This window comes from Psammomys obesus, unplaced genomic scaffold (genome assembly GCF_907164565.1).
Source record: "Psammomys obesus unplaced genomic scaffold, mPsaObe1.curated_primary_1811, whole genome shotgun sequence".
NCBI classification, from domain to species: Eukaryota; Metazoa; Chordata; class Mammalia; order Rodentia; family Muridae; genus Psammomys; species Psammomys obesus.
In genome coordinates this window covers 14,459,303-14,483,544 of record NW_026596040.1, presented here as the reverse complement: position 1 = coordinate 14,483,544, position 24,242 = coordinate 14,459,303, and the positions used below count along the sequence as shown (strand labels likewise).

At 42.1% G+C, this 24,242-nt stretch overlaps 1 protein-coding gene across 4 annotated transcripts in view; it reads right to left on the bottom strand.

Annotated features, from left to right (window-relative positions):
* Positions 1 to 13,956: 13,956 nt before the first annotated feature.
* Positions 13,957 to 24,242, bottom strand: part of Sncaip (synuclein alpha interacting protein) — a 138,226-nt gene continuing 127,940 nt past the window's right edge. For 3 of the 4 annotated variants that reach the window (XM_055622661.1, XM_055622662.1, XM_055622659.1), the window contains exons 9-12: positions 23,772 to 23,864; positions 22,178 to 23,228; positions 20,969 to 21,039; positions 13,957 to 14,568 (exon numbers count right to left, since the gene is read on the bottom strand). In XM_055622661.1, the coding sequence (XP_055478636.1) occupies positions 14,484 to 14,568; positions 20,969 to 21,039; positions 22,178 to 23,228; positions 23,772 to 23,864 (1,300 nt within the window). In that variant the 3' untranslated portion in view covers positions 13,957 to 14,483. The remainder of the gene's footprint in view (positions 14,569 to 20,968; positions 21,040 to 22,177; positions 23,229 to 23,771; positions 23,865 to 24,242) is intronic. The other variant, XM_055622663.1, reaches the window with a different exon arrangement.

The window sequence follows — 24,242 nt, the reverse complement described above, 5'->3', positions numbered from 1 at the left end:
CCTGAGGCCAGAAGCAAACTCAGAACAGCAAAACCAGTCCAGGGAGGATCAATCCTCCTTTCCAGTTATATTGGGAATATGTTTGAGTGGCAACTGTTCAGGTTTGATTGTCATCAAGTGCAGAGAAACTTACTCTTGTTGGAATAGGGTTTGCCTGAAGCTCTGTACAGGTTGGGGTCCTAGGTCGGAGTCAGGTGAGTGTGCAGACTGTGTGCAGGTAAGGTCTCAGCCTGCCAAGTACATTATTAAAAGAGAGAGAGATAGAGTGTGTGTGTGTGTGTGTGTGTGCAACAATGTTCTTACCTATTTGGGGTTAGTCCCCCTCTGAAGAATGTCAACCTCACAGGAAAGATTATATTGTGTTACCTTCTCTTCTCTTCTCTTCTCTTCTCTTCTCTTCTCTTCTCTTCTCTTTCTTTCTTTCTTTCTTTCTTTCTTTCTTTCTTTCTCCTTCTCCTTCTTCTTTTCCTTCATTCTCCTCTTTCTTCCTCCTCCCCCTTCTTCATTTTTCCAGACAGGGCTTCTCTGTTTAGCCTCCGCAGTCATGGACTCGATTTGTCGACCAGGCTGGCCTCAAACGCATAGAGATCCACCTGCCTCTGCCTTCCAGAGTGCCACCACGCTGGGCTAGTTTTTTTTTTTTTTTTTCTTTTCTAGTGGAGGCAGTAAAATAGCAACTCTCAGCCCTCAGCACTGCAGTGATGGTATTGCTCCAGTTTGGGTGTATTTGTTTATACTATCACGTCAAATCGTCTTCTGGCTCCCTTTATTATTTTTTTCCTTTTATCCAAAGGTGTAATCACAAAAAAATATAAACATGTAAGAAAATAGATAGTTTAGTTTTACTTGTAGACTACTTCTTTTATTTTGACCAGTTTGCTACAGAAATCATTTTTGGCAGCATCACTTTTAGTGAGTGTGGTTTGGCACACCACTTGTATGGAATAGACCCATACCTAGTTCCCGTTGCTGCATAACTTAGTTATTTCTGATGTTTGGGTACAAATTGCTGTAATGCATATTCTTAGATGTTAATCTGCTTATAGTCAAGATTTTTTTTTGTGTGTGTGACATTATGTAAAGAGGAATGATTGGGTAAAGGTGGCTTCACTCAAGGTACTTTTTTATTTTACCCTGAGTTATTATTGACCCGAGATTATATATTTTTCATGGTTAACTAAATTATCTTACTTGGCAAAATTTCCACTTCATTTTCTTGAGATCATTTTTATTTGTTGGTAGATGGTTTTTTTTGCAGTACATTCTACTAAATATTCACACTGAACTAGATGAAGAGAGTACAGACGTTTGTCCTATCTTTATTTATTGAACGTTTTTACCGCTCCCCCACCCCTTATTAATCTGCTTGGCCTGGGAACCACATAAACGCATAGGCATGGGTGTCCGGCCTTCATATGTAGCTCAGATATCAAACCATGGGCAGGAAGAATTGGGCGGCCATTGCCCATAGCATTCCTCTCTTACGCTGTCGTGGCCAACAGTCTGGCAATCTCGGGCTGGCAGCCAGTGACAGGGATGAGGTGGTTCCTCACATTCAGACAATCACACTCTCGCCATTCTGCCATGGTTCTAATTCTCCAAGTGTCTCGGGGTGAAAATACAGCCTGCCTCTTCAGATGTTGAATTGACAACATTGATATTGCAGAATAGGACTTATTGGATGACTAACACCTACACAGCTCCTAGCTTGTCATCCTAGACCTTGGAACAATGGTTTCTACATATGGGCATGGTAACATCCCCGGGCTGTTCTAGCTCTTTTCCTTTCGTTCTCTTGTAAATTGTAGACTCCACTAGGCAACCTACTAGATTCATTGTTCCAAAGGGAACTTGACTGTTTTTTGAGATCTCCTGGTCTGTTTTTATATACTTCAGTTTCTCCAGTCAAACCATTGCTAGCCTGAGACTATGATGATGCTATCGTCCACATATTCCTAGATATTTTTCGTGCCTTAGTTTTTATGGTAAATGTGGTGTATGCTAGGCAAGCACTCTAACACTGTTCTACATCCCAGCCTAATCTTGTCTAATTAAAATTTTCTTTTAGATTTGTTTCTTTTATGTGCACCAGCGTTTTACATGTGCGTATGTGCACCACGCCCAGTGCCCACGGAGGTTAGAAAAGAACACTGCATTTCTCAGAACTAGAGAGCCATGATGTGGGTGCTGCGAACTGAGCCTGGGTCCTCTGCAAGAGCAACACATGTTCTTAACCTCTGTACCATATCTCCAACCCCACTTCTGATAGTAGTTTGTCTTGTACTGTTAAACACACATGTTGGGATCAAACTGTTAATACAGGATGTTTACCATCTATTCTCCCTATGCCCCGGCTAAAGAAGAATTCTCTAATTACCAGATCAAATTCCTGATTCAGTGCTGTAAACAGAGATCCTTTTCTGGTATGAAAGACACAGGGCCAATCTACACCATACAAGCTGAGAAAAGAACAGAGAACGATGAGCTGAGAGAAGTTATGGGAGGTGTGAATTGAAATCCTTGCTCCCATTGGCAGTGAATGGGGGCCAGGGGTGGAAGATAAATTGGTTTAAATAAATATTGCTAAGGGTTTTCAGTTTGTGTATCTTTTATTGTTCCTAAGTAACATAAGTAACAGACACGAGTTGCTTGAGAATCTCTTTGGCTATGGAAAGCTTTTCTTGACTACAAATTTCATATGAGACTAAACACTGTCTGTCCTAGGTTTATGAAGGTCCCAGAGGCCTGTGGACAGGGAAACTTGACCTGTGTCCATCTCAGTTGTACACCAAGATTATATGTACTTGCTGTTTGTGACATCGCCAGTACCGGACACCTGTTTAAACACGTTTAAAGTTGTTCCTCCTGTCCTAGGGTTTTTGTGCGTACCCTCACCACAAAAATCCAAGAGCTGGACAATTGAGACACACATTTCTGTCCTCCTTTTATTTATATTTCTCATCCTATGGTTTTTCTAAGGGGGGGGAGGAGTCCATGTAAAAGGTCATACTGCTTCTGGCTCGAGGATTTGATTTCTTAAACACATCCCAGGTCAACCAGAGTGCTAGAGTTTATTGCTTTTCAAAACCCGCACTCCTGCCAAGTGAAAGGAGAGAAGGGCATGTTTACATGAAAGTGTGTGATCTCCAAATCCCCTAGTTTGTTGACGTTTTATTGCTTTATGCAATTTCTCCTACCCTTCAGGGCATTTTGCTTAATGGTTTCCCAAGAACGGAATGATGAGGCTTCAAAGCAAACGCAGGTTTAAGCAACAATACTCTTATTACAGTTTATATGAGTCACATGTCCCAACCCTTGTATAAATCTAAAGTTTTTCCCATAAACACTTTTGCCCAGAAAATATGGTGAGCCCTGTTAACAAGGCATATTACATATCAAGCACTCACAGGGAAACAAACCAGGTATATCCCACAAGCTGGATCTCTGTGGGGGCTAGAGGGAAGAGTGGAAGCCTAAGCTAGATTTTAGATGTGCAATGCAAAAGTCATCATTCAACAAATCTCTTTCCATAGTGGTGGGCAGCACATTCAGATATGAACTGTCTGCCTCAAAGAGATGCCTTAAGACACTGAATTATTATAAACACACTCAAGGAGGGGTACAAAACCCCAAGAAGTTCGTCCTTCATGATTACCTACTTCATGGGTCAAAGGGAATATGAGCCATTTATTAGCTTTAAAGTGGTTTTCACATCACTAGATCACATATATATCAATAAAATGTGGCTTTATGAGGGAAATATATTTTAGTCCTTTTTATGGTTAAAAGACAAAGTGCCAATTCTTACACTTATAGAGTTATTCAATACTTCTTTTACTGTTCTCGGCTTCTAGAATTGACTCCCCATGAACCCTTCTACGTTTGATTGAAGACTTGCCATGGTCAAGGGAGTTAGTCTACGCAGGAACATTTCTGGGAAATGATGAGGCCCGGAGAAAGATCTGCCTGGCATTCATGGTTGCAACAACCTAAAAGAGGAGAGAAGAGAGACAGATGATATATATATATATATATATATATATATATATATATATATATATATATGTATATGTATATATGTGTATATATATATATATAGAGAGAGAGAGAGAGAGAGAGGAGGAGGAGGAGAGAGGAGAGGGAGGAGAGGATAGAAAGGAAAGAGAGGAAGGAGAGGGAAGGAAGAGAGAGAGGAGGGGGGAAGGAAGAAGAAGGAGGGAGAAAGCTCATTGTCTGGAAGTTTAGTAAGCAAAGACTGAGTTCTGCCCGGAACCGTGTGCATGCCCTAACTGCAGAAGGTTATTAGGAGGCCACTGATCTCCAGGCCTCTGCCCACTCCACCACACTTTCCCACGTATTTATTAGTGAAAAGTAAAAGGGAAGCCTCTCTTGGCCTTGTAACAAGGTCTGAGAGCAAGCCAACTTGATGGAGCAGGTTCAGTGCTATCTGCTTTTACCAGCATTGGCTTCAGAGCCACCCTCAGCTCAACCTGCAACATGAAAGGACTGTGGGGGGTCGGCATTGTTGTTTGGGAAAGTGCTAATATGTTTGTGAACAGACATTCTGACAGACATTCTGCAATTCTGATTGCACAACAGAATTTCAGCTCTGGTTTTTCAAGTTTCTTTTGTTTTGTGGGCTTGGAGACAGACCTCAATGTTATTTTAACTTAGTTTCCTCCAGGCAAAGAGATTTACTTAATTGGGTAGCCAATCAAGGAACCTTGTTACTGAACATTTTTGGATAGTGCAGGCCATGTGCTCCTTCAGGCTGTGGTATGTCTGGAAAACAAAAGAACTCTGGGGGAGAAAGCCTAGCTTTTTAAATGGCTCTGTATCAAATAAAGTAACTATTTTTAAAACATTCATTGGGCCAAAATGAATTCCAGCAAACCCTCTGAAAGTCAGAGGTGTGAGCTTTCCTGTTGGTGGCAGGTTTGAAGTGTGGGAAAGAACAGTGGCCTCCTATTCACCTGGAAGGCTGCTGCTACACACAGAGCAGAGAGACGGACTTCCTGTCTTCTTCTGCTCCCACCAAAGCTCAAGGATGATTGCTTTCAGCTGGGGCATTTTCCACACTCTGGCCATTGTTGGAATGCAACACCATGGCATTCTTGTTGCTAGATGCGTGTGCAGATCCAGACAAACACAGTACTTTGCATCCTTGATTCCGGTCAGACAAGACAGCGATAAACGGTTCCCTCTACAGGTTTTAGAAATTGCTGTGACAGGAAAGCAAAACAAAATAAAATAACAACAATAACAACAAAAACAGATCCTGTACATGGGAGGGTAAAGACAGATGCCATCAACAGCATAATTTTAGCATTCACTTTCTGTACCTGCTATAAATTGCCTGTCACGTTTTTAAAAAGATTTAAGTTGTTTTTAATTAATGTGTGTGCATGCATGGCTTTGTGCTTTTCTTTGGAGGCTAGGAGAGAACATTAGGTGTCCTGGAGCTAAACCTACAGCAACTGTAAGCCGTCTGACATAGGTGCTGAGAACAAAACTTGGGTCCCCTGCAAGAGCAATGATTGCCCTTAACTCTGGGGTCATCTTTTCAGCCCTGCTTGTAACAATTTTATTAACAATTTAAGTATGATTATTTTTTAAAATACATTTTTCAACAAAGATAAATGTGAATAGCAAATATTATAAGCAACAGGATATGAAATATTAGTAATTTGCTTATGTGTGCCTTATACTAAATTAGCATACATATGGAGAATGGTGTCCTGAAAGAGAAACTTGGGAAGAGAGTGGAAGAATTGTGAGTTTTTCACTTGAAGAGCAAAGTTTTTGAATTAAGGGAAGAGAAGGTGGTTGATTGGAGAGGAAATTATTGTCTGCTTTTTGAGAATTTACTCTTTGAACTGAGGTAACGTATTTCACCCATCTTGTAAGATGAGTTTCCTCAATTATGTGCCACCTCTTCCACCTCAGCTGAGCCCCTGGCTCTCATGCTAAGCTAAGACCTGGTCCTTAATCCTGGAATTTATGGGGCATTAAGGAATAGAACATAACTCAGGCTGGGAAAGGAAATCAAGTCTTGCTATGTAAATTACAGGGTTCATAAGCAGTTGCACTGAGTTAACTTTTGCTATGTGCCCTGACCCCCTCCATCTACAGAAATATAATCCTCAGCCTGAGGGGTCCCTCCCCACCTACCAGGGGAGGAGAGAAAAGAAAAGCCTAAGCCAAATGCTGAGGGAGGCTGGTCCTGAGAATAAGGTGTGAGAGAGCAAGAGGGGAACAGCCAGGAGGCAGGGTGTCAGCTCAGGTCATCTGAGAAGTGGTCATGAAGTGGGAGATGTGTAAGAGATTTCTTGGGAGATGTAAGGGTGTCAGAGGCCGGCAAGGTGGGTAGAAATTCTTAGCAGTGTAAGAGAGGAGGGAGGACCACTGGGGAGGAAGAGCTATGGCATGCAGCACAGCTGGGGAAAGTTTCCACAAGAGGATGGACTGGATCCCAGGCCCCCATACTATCCTTTGGAAGAGAACCCTGGTGGGAGGAGACCCTCCAAAGGCTCAGCGGTGCTCAGCCACTGCCAGGTCTTGGGAGTAATGATTGAAGTGAAGGTTTTCCTCATGGTAGTGTCTTTCCTGAAGTACTCTGCATGAGGAACTCAAAGCCATTGGAGGAGTGCCCTGTGCATACGTCATAATGAAAATGCTCAGGATATAGGACTCTGGCGCTATATTTGAATCACAGCTAGGAGATAAACTGAATGACATAAGAAACTCTTTTCTGAGTGTCTGCTACCTGCCTGCTGGTGGGAAAAACATGAACATTTTTTAAATTGCATGAGTTTTGACAGTCTACTGGTAATGCTGTCTTGCTGTGCACAGGTAATGCTGTGTATGTATATGTGTTCCTCCTTGATTAGAGAACACACATAAGGCCACGCAAAGCCCATGCATCTCTATGTACTTATCTGCCTCCCTTAAATGTGTACCTTAAATGTGTCATGTGGCAGGGAGCCAGGTGTGGTGGCATAGGCTTTTAATCCCAGAACTTGGGAGGCAGAAGCAGGTGGTTCTCTGGAGGAATTTGAGGCCAGTCTAGGCTACAGAGCAAGTTCCAGAAAACCCTGTCTTGGAAAGACAAACAAACAAACAAAAAACAAAACAAACAAACAAACAAAAGCCCCCAAAAGCCATGTGCCTGTCTCAACCAAATCCAAGGTGATTTCTTCCCCTTTTCAGTAACACTGACTTTTCCTCTCCCCACCCATACCCTATCTCCCTTATATTACTCCTTGATTTATACTAACAATCATCTTATCTCTTGAATCAGCATTGACATGAACAAAATATGGGTTTCACCATCAGAAATAAGAGGAGCAGGGTTGGGTAGGTCAAGCAGAAAAGATGATGGGGCCATTTATCTTAGTCATTTAAGCTAATTCAGAGGTTTGAAGATGCTTACGGTAGAATTCACAGACACATATCAATCATCAAGAAAGAATGAGAAAACTGAGAACAAAGGGAGGTGATAGGATTGGTGAGATGGGTATTTTAGAAAAGTCTAGGTTAAGGATTGCTACTTAGATTGAGTGCAAACTTCACTTTTGACCTTTTTTTGGCAGGCAAGAGGAAAAGGAAAACATAAGTCATATAAGGTTCTTATTAGCTAATAAAAAGCACCAGGCCAGTTTTTCTATGGAGGCAGATTTCTCCCCTAGTACTAACTCTAAGAGGAATTTATTTTATGGCCCCTTATGGAGCTATTGGCTTTTTAAAACATATGATGGTTTCAATAAGTTTTATAAAAAATATATGGAAACTTTTTTCTACATGGCTATTTCTTATATTGATTTTTCATAAATGCTATAGTGCAGAGGTGATTTTTTTTGAGACCCAGAATATAATTCAACCATCAGCAATGAAATGAGGTGGATGGATTACATCTGGGGTCACAGCCTATGCAAGTATGCTAGGACTGGTGTGTTTCAATAATCACAACCACAGGCTACTATATTAAGTGTCAGTTTGGCATCATTAGCAAACAAATGAAATTGTAGTCAAATAGAATATAATTTTGTTTGGATTTCTTTAAAAATTTATCTGAACAGTTATGCCCTAGTGTGCATATTTTGGCCTTAAACCTTCATGATGGTAGAATGGTCTAAATTCCATATATTGGAACTGATTATAACAGGTCTTAAGGGAAAACCACTCTGGGGGCTGCGAAAAGTGTATTTGGTATGTCATTTGGAGTAAGAATGGACCATAGTCAGACAAGTTTGTTCTGTACAAGTCTAGGGCAGGTTGACATGTTATTCCAGATGAATATCCTATCCTGGTAACTGGACTTGACCTCACAACTGGTTGCAGAAGTTGGTTTCAGATGGTTTTTGAGAGCACTATGTACAGAGGTAGGAAACAGGAATTGGCTGGAGAAGGTGACCAAAGCCATGATGTGCTCTGGAGTTGAGATGGTCTTTGGGAGTTGTCTTGAGCTGGGTGAAGGGTTGGGCCTGTGTCCATAAGCACTGAGCAATCATGTGGTTTCTAAGGAGGTGTATGCTTTGGGCAAGGGGTGCCTTCTCAGCCAAGAGTGACCTCCTGAAGAGGGACAACACCTAAGGGCTCTGGGACATATGTATTGCCTGATGGCAGCTAGGAACTATGTCCTTCTACCACAGTAGCATGGTATGGGATTTAACTTGAACTTTTTTTCAAATGAGCTTGCAAAACTGACTTCAATTCTGGAACACAAGTGGCATTTCCATGTCCTGGTAGACAGAAAAATAAAATGTTTCTTTAGTCTAACGACTTGATGACTACTCCATTCTGTTAACTGAATACATCAATTGGGATTTGTATTTGTTTTGTCTCACCAGACGCCAAATACCAGTGTTTACTTAATTAAGAGAGTTTCTTCAACAAATCAAATATAGTACTATTCAGAGCTTTTGAGCTATTCAATTATGTGAACACCCTCCTGATTTTTCTTTTATTCTTCTTTTTTTCATAAAAACACTTATCCTCATAGCTAAAGAGGTTATACCGTGCCCAGGGAGGAAGAAGACTGATATACAAGCGGCAAAACATGAACACCCCATAGGCTGCTTTCTCAACAAACTTTCCTAAAATCCCTTGCTGTGGGCTTCATGTCCTTCTCTCATTGGCCAGGCAGAGCCATATGTTTTAAGAGTAGCTGGAAGTCTACTCTCATTTTCATATCTCTATCTCTGATGCTAACTTCTGGGAGTTTTTTTTTTTTTTTTTGAGTGCCTTCTTCTTACTGTTGGCTCAGTCACTGTGTAGAATTCATAATCGTGTAGAACTTCTCATCTGACACTTTTGACAAGAGTGGAACATCTTATTTTTCACTACAAACCTGCACATCTCCGTTTCCCAGAATTTCTTTGTTGACCCCTTAAAATTTAGTGTGATGGTTAATCCTGATTGTCAACTAGCCCATATGTTTATCTAGGGTCAGCACAGAGATGTTAATAGAGCTGTGGTCCGAGGGAGTCAGGCAGTTAGGAACTTGACAGTGTCGTCCCCATAATACTGTCTTTACAATATAGAGGGGGGCAAGATTGAGGGGATCAGGGAGTATTGGTCCACAGTTTCTGAAAGCAGCTGAGATCAGGCAATGCAAGGCTTGGTCAAATTCCCTGTAAAGAGGTCATGTGAGGTCATTGTTGTTGAGCTGTGAAGGTAAAGTCTAAGTTACATTGAAGACCCCAGAACATAAGAGACAACAGAACCATGGAATGGCGACTAAGAAAAGCCACATGGAGCTGGCCCAAGAGAAAGGTGAAGTATGCCACAGGCAGCAGAGGTGGAGGAACTGAGCTACTAAGTCTCGTTGTAGCCACAACATTACATGAGGAACTCAGATGCCAGACACAGAGCTCTAGGGCCTGGTGTTTTTCCTACTAGATTTTGGTCTTGCTTTAGTCTGATAATTCTCTATGCTATGATTCTTCCATTTTAAAATGGGGATGATTACTCTGTCATTATGTGTTGAAATCATACAACTGGTTTTTGTTTATATTTTTAAGGTTCACTTTTTAGAGATTGTTTTTAGTCTTAGATGAGACATGGGCTTTGGACCTTGACACTGTTAGATTGTTAAATACTATGGGAGCTTTTGACATTTGCCTTGAGATGGACAAGGAGGAGAAGATTATGATTTAAAGTGATGTCAAATTGAGTGTCAAATTGGCAAGGGTTAGGTCATTGTGGTTAATCACATTTGTCACCTTGATGGAATATAGAATCATCTGAGATGCTAACTTATCAGCATACCTATGAGGGATTATCTTAACTTCGTTAATGTGGGAAGATTTGTCTACTATGGGTGGTACAATTCCCTGGGCTATGGTCCTGGGCTATGGTCCTGGTTTGTGTGAATGAAGTTGGCTCAACATTAACATTCACTGCTGTTTGCTTCCTGACTGTGGATACAATATGAACTTCTTCAAATTCCAACTGCCTTGATGAACCACACCTTAGACTGTGAGGCAAAAAAAAAAAAAAAAAAAGGCTTTCTTCCTTAAGTTGCTTTTGTCAGGATGTTTTATCTCAGCAGCAAGAAAAGAACAAGAACAGCGTTCCTAGCTCTTGTAAGCAGAGGACAGAGAAGAATGAAACAAAGGAACAAAAATAAAAGTGAGGGAGGTGCTCATAAAGAGAGTTGGGAGGGAGTAAAGAAAGAAAACAACGTTGGAGAATTAAAAAAAAAAAGGAAAGAAAAAGAGGGTTCGGAAGAGCCAGGGAAACCAAATGAGAAGAGATTTATGATATTGAAGGCAATCATCAATACCCATTCACCCACATCTATAAGGTGATGCGGACATTTTGTTAAGGTTAATAAATTTACGGTTTCAATAGAAGACAGGAATCAATTCCTTTGAAAGTCGTACAAAACTAAGCAATGGTTAATGGGGGGGAAGCCATAAAAGCAAACCCATCTGCAGATGAGAGTCATGGGTAGGAGACAGGATGAACTTCATTTTTTGGGGGAAACAGTACTGTTGGTGGCAATGAATTCCTTATTCTCACTTAGCCTTATCGACCTAACATAAGCTCATAGGAAGGCATGGAAAAAAAATTAGCATTTAACCCATTGCTGTCAAAGAGGTTCTGAGGAGTTTAAGCACATTTGCATAGTTATCTTTTTCCTTTATGTGTTGCCATCTTGCTACGATTACTCATTTTTTGTTTATTTATATTTTTTTAATTTTTGAAATGGTATCTTCACTGTGTGGCCTTAAATTTATGATGTTCCAGTTTCTGACTTTGGAACACTAGGGTTCCAGGCATGTGTCACCATACCTGGCTTGAAAAAAAACTTAACAGTAGAGTACTTGCCTAGCATAGTAAGACTCTGAATTCCATCTTTGTCAACATACACACACACACACACACACACACACACACACACACACACACACACAGATACAGAGACACAGACACACAAATACACATTCACAAAAACAATATACACACACAACACACACAGAGAGATATACAGAGACATAGACACACAAATACACATTCACAAAAACAATATACATACAAACAACACACACACACACACACACACTCAAAATCTTACTTAAAGATAGCCTGGAAGTCTTAGCCCCACTTCCAACCCGCTGATAAACACCTATACAGTTCTCATTAGAAGTGAGGTCCTGATACTGTTTAACATGAATCAGCAGCAGGAATTCAATCTGTTGAGTGTGGTGAGAGTTTAGTGTCCTGTTATTGTTTCTGAGAAACATTCTTTATTTGATGTGTTGAACTTTCGCAATACAGGTCCCTTCAGAGACATAAAAGAAGCCAGTCTTTACAAGATGCTGACAGATGCTGTGATTGGCTTTTTACTGTGGAGCCAAGTTTCCTACTCTGCTCCATGCCATTAGGCATGCTGATAGAGCTTTGCTCATTTTACTAGCCCAACGGGAAGAGGAAGTCAGGGCAGGAGCTCCAAGAGTTTGCTTACTAAAAGGAGCCACCCTTGCTCTCACTCTTTCTTTAACATGCAAATGTGTCTCAATTCCTACAGAAGATCAAGGTTTTGTTTTCATATTATATATGTTGGTTTTACTATTCAAGGTAAAGAAAAGTCTCTACTAGTTTCAAGCATCTCTAATCTATTTTTTAAGGGAGCTGGGCAGTAAAGGCACCCACCCCCACGTGTGATTTTTAGGACCAGCGACACTATTAATAAGTGAGTGTGTGGGTTTCAGGCCAGCTTACAGGATTCTGCTGAACCTTCTTGCTCTCCCTCTCCCTTTGCTCTTCCGTACTCACTACTGTGGGATATAAATGTTACTTTTGCACAGTTGGATTGCAGAGTTTCCTGGGTCAAAGAGGTTTCGTTCAAACTCCTGACATTTTCTTTGCTATGTTTTTCATGGATGGATGTCTGAGCACTGTGTATGACGAGTGCCTTCAGAGGTCAGGGGAGAATGTCAGATCCCTTGGACTGGAGTTATAGATGGTTAAGAGCCCCTGGAAACTGAACCTTTGTTCTCTGTAAGAGCAGCCAGTATCCTTAACTGCTGAGACATCTGTCCAGCCCCTCTTTGCTGTGTTTCATTATTACTGTCTTGCTTTAAAAATCTGCAGAATACTCAGACCCGTCACCTTTCACATTTAAAACTAGTTTCAGGAGGGGACACTTTCTGGATCTCCGTTCTTGCAGGCCACATCTTGGGCGAAGAACCACAGGTTACTGCCTTACGGCTTTGGAGGCCTCCTCTCCAGCAGGCCGGAAACTGGAAGGTGCATTTCAAATACACTTGCCGTGTGTTCTCTGTTAGAAACTCAAGCAATAGTATACACCAGGGGAAGCAGACAAAGAGGGCACAAGTGGTAAAGTCCCCAAACCAGACACAGGGTATCTCATTCTAGTACAAGGCACTGCGAGAAATGACACCAGGCTATACTCTATAAGCCATTTGCAAGACTCAAGCGAGGACAGTGAACTCACTAACTTATAGACGAGTTGCTTTGTAAACTGGAAGGAACCTTCTTTTGAACTTTGTGTATAGGTCATTCATATCATTTTCCCGATTTCTCAACAAGACAGTGTTGTTTGACCAAGACCAAAGAGCTGTTGTGGCTTTGTTCCAGGAGGATAGATGGGCAAAGATTGAAGGATAGCAATGAAAATCGTGAACAGCTTTCACCAATGCCTCCTTTTGATATCAAGTAGTGGTATAAACTTTGTGCACAGAACTTAAGAGCCCCCAACGTTGCATTTTTAATCTAAAAAGTGGGAACAGTGCCATTGACACATAGTGGCTAGCACATAAAAGACACGCAACTATTAACCCCTTCTACACCTCATTTTATCTCACTAAATCAAGTTGACCCACATTTGCAAGCTAACTTTCAGAGTCAGACATTTGGCATGCTCCGTGTACCAGGGCACACAGTGGGCCACATTCGATGGAAGGGACATTTCGAGGAGTCACGATAGCTGTGTCTGTGCTCACTCTGTGCTAAGAAACCTTTCAGCTCTTAAGCATCAACCTGACAGCTTCTTCGAGGCCATGCCAAAACTTTGAACATAAAACTCCTGTAGTTTCATCAGAAATGTATATTTTTCCTCGATAAGATGAGCCTTGCTTACAGGGCTTGAAAGAGCTGTGTCAACAATGAGACTGTTAAGAACTTAGGCTCCACACTGTCTCCAACATGGATTAGACAAGCCTCATTATATGTTGGAGGCAGAAAATAGTGACCTAAGAAAGGACTAAACCTTTAGTTCTCATTAGTGTTTTCATGCCAACACTGCTTTTTGAGAAGGCAGAATGACGACTTGCTCTATGTACTTGTCTGATCTTCTTGTGCTTAATGAAGTATAGAAGGTTTTATCTGACCCCCTTCACCACAGGAAACCAGCTAAACAGGCCAGTATGTTCTTGATATTGAGTATCAGCAATCAAAATACTTTCAAAGCCTTTTAGAAATCAGACCATCACAGATTTATTAGAAAGTAGGTGCCCCGTGCTCAGAGGGGGCTCTTAACAATGCTTAGTTTTCTTTATTAAGAAAAGTAGAAATGACAGAACAAAACACTCTTGACAGAAAATAATACCAGTGACCTGGCCTCACTGAGCTGAGCCAAAGCTGCCCTTGTTATGGAGAACGTGAATATCAATCAACGCTAGCAAATCCTCCTGCGGTTGACGGCTGACGGAACACTGACAGTGTGGGGGGGCTGGGGGATGTGCTTTGAGAAAGTTGAATTAACCAAGTGTTAAATGTTTCAATGCATACATTACCCAATCATGTTTTCAAATTGCATCTTAAAAAAACCAACAAGTTCTACATACAGCTATGGTCCAAAAAGTATCTTATAACAAGTCTCATATTCTAAATTTAAGGCATCCAGACATTCTGCTCAGCTGGTGAGGTTCTTGTGGTTTGATCGCCACAGTGGACAGTCCAGCAGCTCCCAATGGTGGCCGGGGGGCATGCATGAGATTCATAAAAAGAGAGATTCATAGGAAAAGTTCCTTTGACTCTGGCTCAGCAATGTGCTTTATGCTGTAGGTTTTCTTCATGTCGCTATTGATGTCATTATGCCTAAATAGAAGAGAAACCACAGGCCAAAATTAGATAAAACTATGGTCAAGTTACAAGCTGCTGCTGCTAAATAGCTCACCAAAAATGGGAATTTGGCTATCCCCAAGCCATTCTGGGGAGCACCTCATTCCGAGGGGCCAGTTATTTGCGTTTCATATAAACCGCTGTTTAAATGTAATGAACTCAATCTTCATGTAAAAACGCACACTTAGTGAACACATTTGAATCTGGCTCCAGAAGGAATTTCTCAGCCACACTGATTGGAATCCAGGCATTCTGAAGTCAAGGTGACTTTATCAGAGACAAGATAAGATGGATAGTGTTGCTGGTTGAATGGAAACAAGAATTTTTTATTTTATTTTTCATTTTTATATATAGATTCCTTACAAGGAGTCATTGGTGACACCCTGAATTCTACAGAAAGTTGGAGTCTTGAGACTTTGAAAAAAGATTGCTTTTAGGCATGCTTGCTGAGTGCCACGTGGAAAAACTTCAAATAAGTGAAAGTACAGAAAAGCAAAAACTCAGAAACATCAGTGCTGTTCCCCCCCCCCCACCCATACTTACTCTCTTCTAGGTCTGCAGAAGAAGGGGACAAAGGAACAGATGTTTCTTTATAAGTGAGTCTTTCTTCTGGACAAGATGCATTCATTTCCATGAGCTATTAGATGCATACCATTTAGAAGCTTCCAGAGAGGAGCTAGCCTTTGCTAGTGGGCGAGCCTGCACATCACTAAGTTCTTACTGTGACTACACAAGATACAATCGAAGGCTTTTCTGCTAATGGTTCTAACACTTGGATGCAGGACAAGACCAAGCGTGCTGTTATAACCTCAAAAGCACGCTGCTGGCTTACTGCTATGGCTTGGACAAGGTTGGAGTGTGTCCCCCAAAGCTCATGTATGTAAACTCAGAGCGGCTATGGGACTTAGAGGAGGAAATCTTGGGAGCACCCCCTCCCCCGCCCAATGAAGTCCTTGTGGCTTTATGAAAAGAAACAGTCTGGGGACGTAGTTTGATGGTAGAGTGTTTGTCTAGAATGCATAAAGCCCTGGGTTCAATATCCAACACTCAGGGAATGAGAGAGAGAGAGAGAGAGAGAGAGAGAGAGAGAGGAGAGGGGAGGGATGGAGAGGCTAAACTAGGACTTACTGTTAATATGCACTCTTGAGCCAAACTGAGCAAATTCAAATGCTGGCTCCACAATTTATAACCGTCATTACTGTATAATCTTGGGCAAGAAGCGTAATCATCTATGTCTTTTTCCAGTGTGAAAAAAATGTGGATAATAATAGTATCTGCCATATATATCATTGTGAAGATTAAAAGAGCAAAGATGTGTAAAGCATCTGGAGTATTTGCCGGGTTATTTTAAGTGCACTCATACTTTCATCATCTTATAGTGGCATGCCAGTGGTTGATAGGGCTAATATCTGGAACTGACAATTTCTATAAACATGCTGCTTGGAAATATAGAATGCCAAAGAGAACAGGAGAGAAAAGGGCATGGTAGATTCAGAAGAGTAAGAACAGTGAATGGTGGCAGTGGTGCAGGAGATGCCAGATTTTTTATTGATTAATTTTGTCCCTTGACAACTTCATACATGTATGTAATATATTCTGATCACTCTGTCCCTCCATTCTCTTTTCCCTTCCTCCCTTTTCTATTGGTGCCTCTTCTTTCCCATCTCTACTGGTTCCTCCCTGAGATTCATGACCTTTCGTTTTGTGACCTGTTTAGTTTAGCCAGGGCTGCTGGTGTGAGCATTATTTTGGAGCAATCCACTTAAGCCTATTGTAACCAACTGCTAACGGTGTGCCCACTGAAGGCAGTGATTTTCTCTCCTCAGATCTGTTAGTGGGAAATAGCACAACAGTAAGGGGTGGGGTCCCCTCAGCCCTTCCTCCAGATAAACTTTCAAGTTGAGTGGCCAGCTTTTGATATGTTCTTACTACTTATATATATTTATATAATCTTGTCAAAAATTCAATTAAAATAAGTTAAAAAGTTTCCTTCTGGGCTAAAGATACTATAGTTCACCCTTTTTGAAAGGGCATTTTTACTTTGGTAGAGGAGATGTTGTTTTTTTTATCACCCTAAAAAGAGCCCTCTTTCTGCAGGAGAAACCTAGTTGGATTATGGAAAGCTGAAGTCCAAACCAAGAAAACTGTTGATTTGAGACATGATAATATGATAATAATTCAGCCTTCCCTGAATCCTTCAATTACTCAATCTCCAATTGCCAGAATTCAAAAGAACACTGGCAGAGCCTTGGTTTCACTCTTGGACATGAACTCACATTCTGAGTGACCAAAATTAAAAAGGAGAAAAACCTTATATTTAAATGACCAGTTTTCAAGTAATCCCGCGTGCTGAATCATCTGGGCACACTGTGCATTTCCACAGCACGTGGCCATCCCACAGCAACTTACAGAATCAGTGTGCCATGGCCCGCAGCCTGGCACACATCCCCCTGCTAACCAAAGGCAGAGCCTGCTAAGAGTGCGCTCTCTTGCAGTTGTACTTGTAGCCTATCTATACGGTTAATCTACCAATAGATACAATTCTGGTTCAAAATTAGATGTGTACTTTATTGCTCAATCTGAAACTTACTGCAGAAGGGGGGGTATAGGACTCACGAACCAATAGAACCTAATAAGGGCCCCCACCCCCATCCTTGTAGTGTAATAGGGACAAGGTTTTTTGCATCCTTTTCCTTTTTCTCCCTCCCTTTCCCCTGTTAGGCTCCTTTTCTTGCCAAATATTTATGCGAGACACCGGGAGTATCCGGGTGCTTTCTCTCATGAAGCTCTGTTATTAGTTTTTAGTCCTAGCCTCCTGAGAGTCTCTTCGCTAAGGCCTGCCTGAGTTCAGAAGCAGCGTGTCCTTTGTGTGTGGAAGCGCACATGTGGGTACGTGTTCGTGGAAGTCCAATTGTGTGGGTGCAGATAGACATGCACGTCATACATACACACGTATGTGCAGGTGAGAGGATACCCTCAAATGTTGTTCCTCAGGAGTCGTTAACTTCTTTCCCGAGCATGCGTCTCTCATTGGTTTGGAGTTCACTGATTTTTGGTTGCTGGGTTGGTTACGGAACCCCCTGGGTCAGCCTGTCTCTGCCGACTCAGCACCGGGAGTACAAGCCCACACCGCTACGACTAACATTTTTAGGCGTGTTCTGGGTTCAAGTCTTCATGTCTGCACAGCAAGTCCTTGGCTGATGGAGCTAGTTCACCAGTTTCCCCCAAATATGTGCCTGAATGATAAAAGACATTGGAAAGAAGGGTGTGGCAACCCAGGGCTGTGGCTCAGCCACGGTTAGTGTCTGTGCTGATCTCAATCAGCCTATACATTTCTAAAATTCAGCCTTTAGAGAGGTTATGGTTAGCCTCTATTCTCAGAATACCCAAAGATGCCCTTAGTAATGGGAGAGTTATGGTATGGATATGACATCTTTGGGCTTACTGCACAGCTTTACCTTCAGGCGTGGCGAAAACAGAACGGATATGAGCTGCCTGCCTTAGGATTTCTATCATTAAATTGGGGTCAGCATGCTGAAGAATATTTCCTGGTGGGATGGTTTGGTTTCCAAGGAAGTTTTCTCCTCTCTCCTCTCTATGAGCACCAGCAAACCAGTGGCAGAGTGACATCAGTCCCAGCCCTGGACCAAAAAGATCATTCTTTTTAAGATAGCATTGGACACCTTGAAATCTATGCCGGACATTAGTTCTTGGCTCTGGATATATAATAATTTTTTTTTTTTTTAGATTTTTTTCAAGACAGGGTTTCTCTGTGTAGTCTTGGCTGTCCTAGACTTGCTTTGTAGACAAAGCTGGCCTCAAACTCACAGAGATCCACTTGCCTCTGCCTCCCTGAGTGTTGGGATTACAGGCATGAGCCCCTGTGCCCAGCTCGATATATAATTCTTAATCTGGCTAATTCATTCTAAGTTTTGATTTCTTCATATCTTTTTAAGGAGTCCTCTAACGCTGGCGCTAGGATCGGGGTGCTAAACCCCCAGGAAAGAAGGTCACGTGGTCAGAGAGGGCATGGTTAGAGGTAGCCATAGTTTGGAACAAGCTACCTCGGGCAGCCCCAACCCGGCAAACGGATACTTCATTGGTATTTTAAAACCAGTCATTTCAAGCATTGTCCTGGAGTTGTGAAACCTCAGTCAACCATCAAAATCTTCCTGTAGAGCTGAAGGACATTCTTTAAGATACTGCACTTGTTCCTACTTTTCTTTTAGCAAAGAAAAAATAATTCTTAGAAACTCCATTGTGATGCCTAAGTCCTGGAGCTGATACCACTGTCTCACATCTGCTGACAAGGGGAGGAGCAGGGAGCTGTCAACACCTCTACTCAAAGTGGAGGCAGCCCTCCGCTATTTCAAGAAGCCCCTTGATGTTCTAGCAAGTTCTCTCCTCAAGATCGGAAGTCGCCGCTGACAGATGAACCCGTGCACTCAAGCCCATGGGTAAATGATGCAGGCACTAGAGTTAATTCTGTATCATCCAATGAAATGTCTCGTGCTAGCCTTAACTCCTCTGGGGAACCTTTATTTCAGGCAGAAAGCCATCCTTGATTCGTCTGTGGGAGGATCAGGGTTGTGCTACCTGTGTGCGCGTGATACAGAGAAAATGAGAATTTAGTCTCTCCACGGTGAAAAAAGGAGCAGCAAACAAACTAGGCTTCCTGTTTTCAGTGAAATCCATGCCAAACTAAAATCACAATAAAGTATGTATTAGGATACAGGGCCATGAGAAGAGGCCTGGGTGCTTATTTCGTACTGTGGCTGCATATATTGTTTGAATTTTGTAAGCATTTAGCCTTGAATTCAAAACTTGTCACTACACACTGCCTGTGAATCTGCTTGCTTAAAGTGCAGTAGGAAAGTGCTGTACTCCTCTCAGACATGAGTGGCCCTCTAACCTCATTCTGTGCTCTGAATCTGTAATCCTATTCAACTGCTAAGAGCTCAGCTTTGTTCCTTTTCTTGTTAAAAGACAGGGTGAAACATTTCTGGCAAGAAGGATCTGTTGTGACATTAATTATCTTGTTCCCCGTTGCTGTAGGAGTCTGGAAGAAATGAGAGGCATTTTCCTTTCTGCTCCCAAGGAGTTTGCCAAGTCTTTGTGCTTCCTTGTCTCAGGCACAAAAGCAGAATTTTCCAGGCACCAAGAGGACACATCCAACCCAACACAGGCACGGGAAAGGATGTAAGAATAGGGAACTGTGCTGAGAGGGACAGCAGCGGGATAGCACAAATGTTTGGAAGGACAAGGAGTTTTTTCCATGTCACTTTCCCGTCTCTAACACCGGCACAGAACAGCACTGAACAGGAGCCTCTGCCACGGCATGGCTGGGAGCAGTCTTGACTCTGCATTTAGGCTAGCTGCTGTCAGCTGGTCCCTAGTGACAAGAGCCTAGGCTCGTCCTTCAGTGCACTGAGAAGGAGAACATGACTGAGATTTGTTTTCCATCTAGACTAGATACAGACTTAAGCAGACTAAATCTGGAAATGTAGTACTTTAAACTAAACCCCAATGTGTATGGTACATACATTCTTTGGAGGATTCTGAAGGGATGCTGAATATCATGTTGTGATTTTTAAAGTATTGAAATGTTTCAAAACCAACGGTCTGCGTTTAAAATGGGCTTTGAGGTTAGATGCCTCTCAAATAAAACAATCAAAAGCCACTTAGGCTGCATTCCTGTTACTCCATGTACTTCCTGCCAGGCCAGGAAACCCATGCCGCACCTCAAAAAGGTATTGCCCAGCCACTGGTGTCAGCTCCTCTTTCTTGTATGAACACAGACCTTGCATTTGGGCTTGTGGACATTTTGTTTGAGAAAGACCCCTATTTTATCAGTGGGCCTTCATCAGAGTGGCTTCTGGACCGGAAGTGGTTTACACTGTTGAGAAGGAGATCGTCTCATGGCAGACACATGCATCTCCTGAGAGGCATACTTCTGCCAAGACCAGAAGCGTGATGACAAAAGGCACCTTCAGTTTATAAGTAGTGCCAAACCAAAGCCCCAGCTTACACTCGAAGTCACGATTTCTGACGGGCAGCTGACCCCTTCCACCCATGACTGAACCTAATTCCTATACATACTTGGCACTATGCTCCGTTCAAATGCAACCTGAAGGCCAAACTCAACAGAGGAATGTGGTGAGTTTGTGAACAGAGTAAACTCTCCCAGCTGATGCTAGGATAAAAAGCCCCTCCAATGGGTACCAGCTATTTTCCTAGGACCTAGGTGCTCTTTGCAAGATTCTTCTCTCTTGGTGTTATCCCCTGCTGTAAAAGTGTTGGAGATGCAGCGTTTCAAAGCTCATGCGACTCCATGCAAAGGCCTGCAGTGCTGCACAGCGCGCCCTGTGCTACATACCGTGCATAGTCACGTAGGGGTCCTTCAGCCAGCGCGTTAGAGGGAAGGTGGACACAGCTGCTGCACATCGCCTAGAGAAGCGTAATTAAGAGTCACCTGAAAGCATGCAACAAGCTCATCACATGCACAGGTCCCGGTTAACTCGAGGCATGCGGGAGACATTAGAAGAAAGGTGCGTGGGAAACCATGGCGATGTCATCAAGAGAAGTTTTAATTTCTTAATGCAAAAAGCCTGGTGTCTTAGCTGGAGGATGCTTTTTCTAGATAAAACAAATGCATGGTAAAGTCGTCTACCATAAGCGAGATGGTTGATAATTTACAAACGATGATGAGATGTTAACTAAAACTGGATTTGGTATTGCAGCAAGAAATACGGATAGTTCTTAAGACACTGTTGTAACAGGAATTTAAGAACCCAACAAAGAATAAGTGATAAGCTTCCGACATTCTACTGGGTGGCTTAGTAAGTGGAATAGTGAAGGATGCGAGGCATTGCTTCCACAGAGAGTTTTGCATTTTGGCTGTTATACTGTTTTTGATGGCATGACAAGCACAGAGCATGCAGAAACCATTGCCTAAAGAGATGTTCCTATATCTTATTCATGGGATGTAAATTAAGATGGGTTTCCAGGAAAGGCTGCTATAAAAGACACCACAGCGCATTCTGCCCTCTCCTGTGTACTGGCAAGTACTTTCAGTCTCTCCAGAATCTAGTCAATACTTAGAGATCTGTGTGGTAACACAGCATGTGGCAGTCCCTAGGGGGCATTCATTTCAAAGGTCATTTGGGTTGAGTAGTTTAGAAGAAATGGGGTTTCTGTTTATGTGCTTTTAAAGTGGGCTTGAGAGTACCCAGTCCACTAAGAGAACAAATTTCTTCCTGAGACTGAACCAGTGCCAGCAAAGGACCGATTTTATGCTGATGGCTGGTTTCATCTTGTATAAATGCCTCCCAGCTTACAACCCCTAATGCCCAAAGCACAAGAAACAGGGATCAGGCCTAATCTGTGATTTCTTTAGCCACTTCTCTCTGCATTCTCGAAAGGAAGTGCAAGGGTTTATATTTTAACCTGGTATGTTTCACTAAACATATGCGAATTTTTGAATTTTAGGGTGCCCCCTCAGGATGGCACAAGTCAAGAGCCTGAACTTTAACAATAACACAATCAATTAAAAGTAATACAAGCATAGTCTTCAAATAGCACTCACTGCCTTATTCTTCCCTTTGCTAGCAGGGGTCACAGGGTTTCCCTTGGCATCTGCTGTCTTCCTTCCAAGTGATGTCAAGGGCAGTGTGCAGGTCTTTAGCTGGTTGGCAGGCTGAGAGTTGTTATTATTGTTCTGATTACCACTTAAAGTCTCCATGATGGACCGGAAGGTTCCAAAAGGCCTTTTCATTTGTTCCCCTGATTCACTAGTCCTCTGGGGGGTCCTGCCCTTATCTTTGTCTTTTTCTCCATTTAGTTCAAGGCTAGTTTGCTCCATTTGCACGACAGGTTCCTCAAAGGTCACTCTGAGTTTCGAGTTTTGGGATGTCCGGCGCTTGGATGATGGAGACTTGAGGGCACTCTTGGGGCTGGTGGCAACTTTTTGGGCAGTGGAGCTGTCAGGACTGGGGTCTGTAGACGGCTGGGTTGGAGAAGTCATCCCCAAGCCTGGACAATGGGAGTCCAAGTCTGGTTCACTGCTTTCTGAGGTGGGAGATGGACTATGCCCATCCAGGGATTTGGAAGCCTTCATACCAAAAGGAAACCTGCGTCCTGATGCCAGAGAGTGTTTCTTTATCATCAGGTGTAAGCTTTCTGTGCTGTCCATATTCTCCACACTTTCCACAATGGGCTGTGGCCTGGGTCTGTCTGCTTTTTTCACAGGAGTATTTTTGGGGTCTTCAGAGTTGTTTGAGTCTGTGTCAGACTCGCTCAGTGATCTCTGCATCAGCTGCCTCAGTCTGGCTAACTTCAGTTCCCTCTTCTCTAGAGGTATTTTTTTTGAATTCCTAGAGGAGACCTGAGCATCCTGGAATTCCAATGACAGCTTTTCCTGGGTGCAGACATTCTCTGATATTTCTTTCCCCAATAACTGACGTAGGATTTTATCAGAGTCTTCATCTTTTCCTTTGGTCCTAGCCCTGCTGGAGACTGATAAGCTTCCAAGAACTTGTATTCCCTCATGGGATCCTGGTTTGCTTTTGCCTGTAGCCTCATCATCTGCATCTAGTATTTTCCACTGGGACTTTCTAGAAGCTGGTGAAGAGGGTGAACTGAAAAGGAAGATGAAAAAAAAAATGTGAGATGGTTTCCTACTGAATTAAATGCATCCACAAGTCCTTGAATGACCTTTGATATGATTAGTGATTAATGGAAAACAAGATTAGAATTACTTAATGGTTTTCAGAACAATTAGCAAAGACTCCATTCTATCAGCTGTAGCCAGAGCATACATGCCCCAAATTTTATGACTACAGAAATGGTCTGTTTTATTGTTTACCCACCACTTTTCCTTAATTCTATTTCCACAGTCAAATCAGCTTATATATCCTTATTCTCATTTCATGGGTCATGCAACAAAAGAGACATGACTTGTTATAGTACATGTGGCACAAAGAAATAGAAAAGCTGAAGACTATTACCTCAGGTCCTGTGATGCAGACATTGACTTTTCGTTGGTATATCGTTTATGTTTGTAAGAATAAAATGTTTTCTGCTGTCACTTTTTTTTTGAAAAAACATTAAATGGAATACTAGAGGAACATTTAAAGATTTCAAATACCCAACAATTCAAATGCCAACATGACTGACATTACCTGGGTGAGGAAGGGAGTGATTTGCCCTCTGATTTCTGGGCTTCTAGAAGTTGTTGGAGTTGACTCTGCAGTGTGACACGTTCCACTGTCTGCCTGTAGGGAGCATCCAAAGAATACAATGTTTGATACGTGGCCACTGTCAAAACTAGAGGGAGAAGAATCTTCATGGAACTTCAGTAAAGGGCAATCCATTCAAAAGCTTAAAAAGTGTTCAGTCTTTATCCTTGTAGTTTAGAGTTTACAAAGAAGCAATAAAAAGTATTGAAGAGGACATTTATTGTTTACATTAGTGACAAACTGTGAAGAAACTAATAGATCGTTAATAAGAATGAAGGAATTTCAAACATTTATGCAATGGCAACTATTAAAGCAGTACTGAATACTTGCGGACACACAAAAAAACTTGCCTGATATTTGTGTGTGTATATTATACTTTACTGGTCTTAAGTGAGAAAGAATATTGTAAAGCGC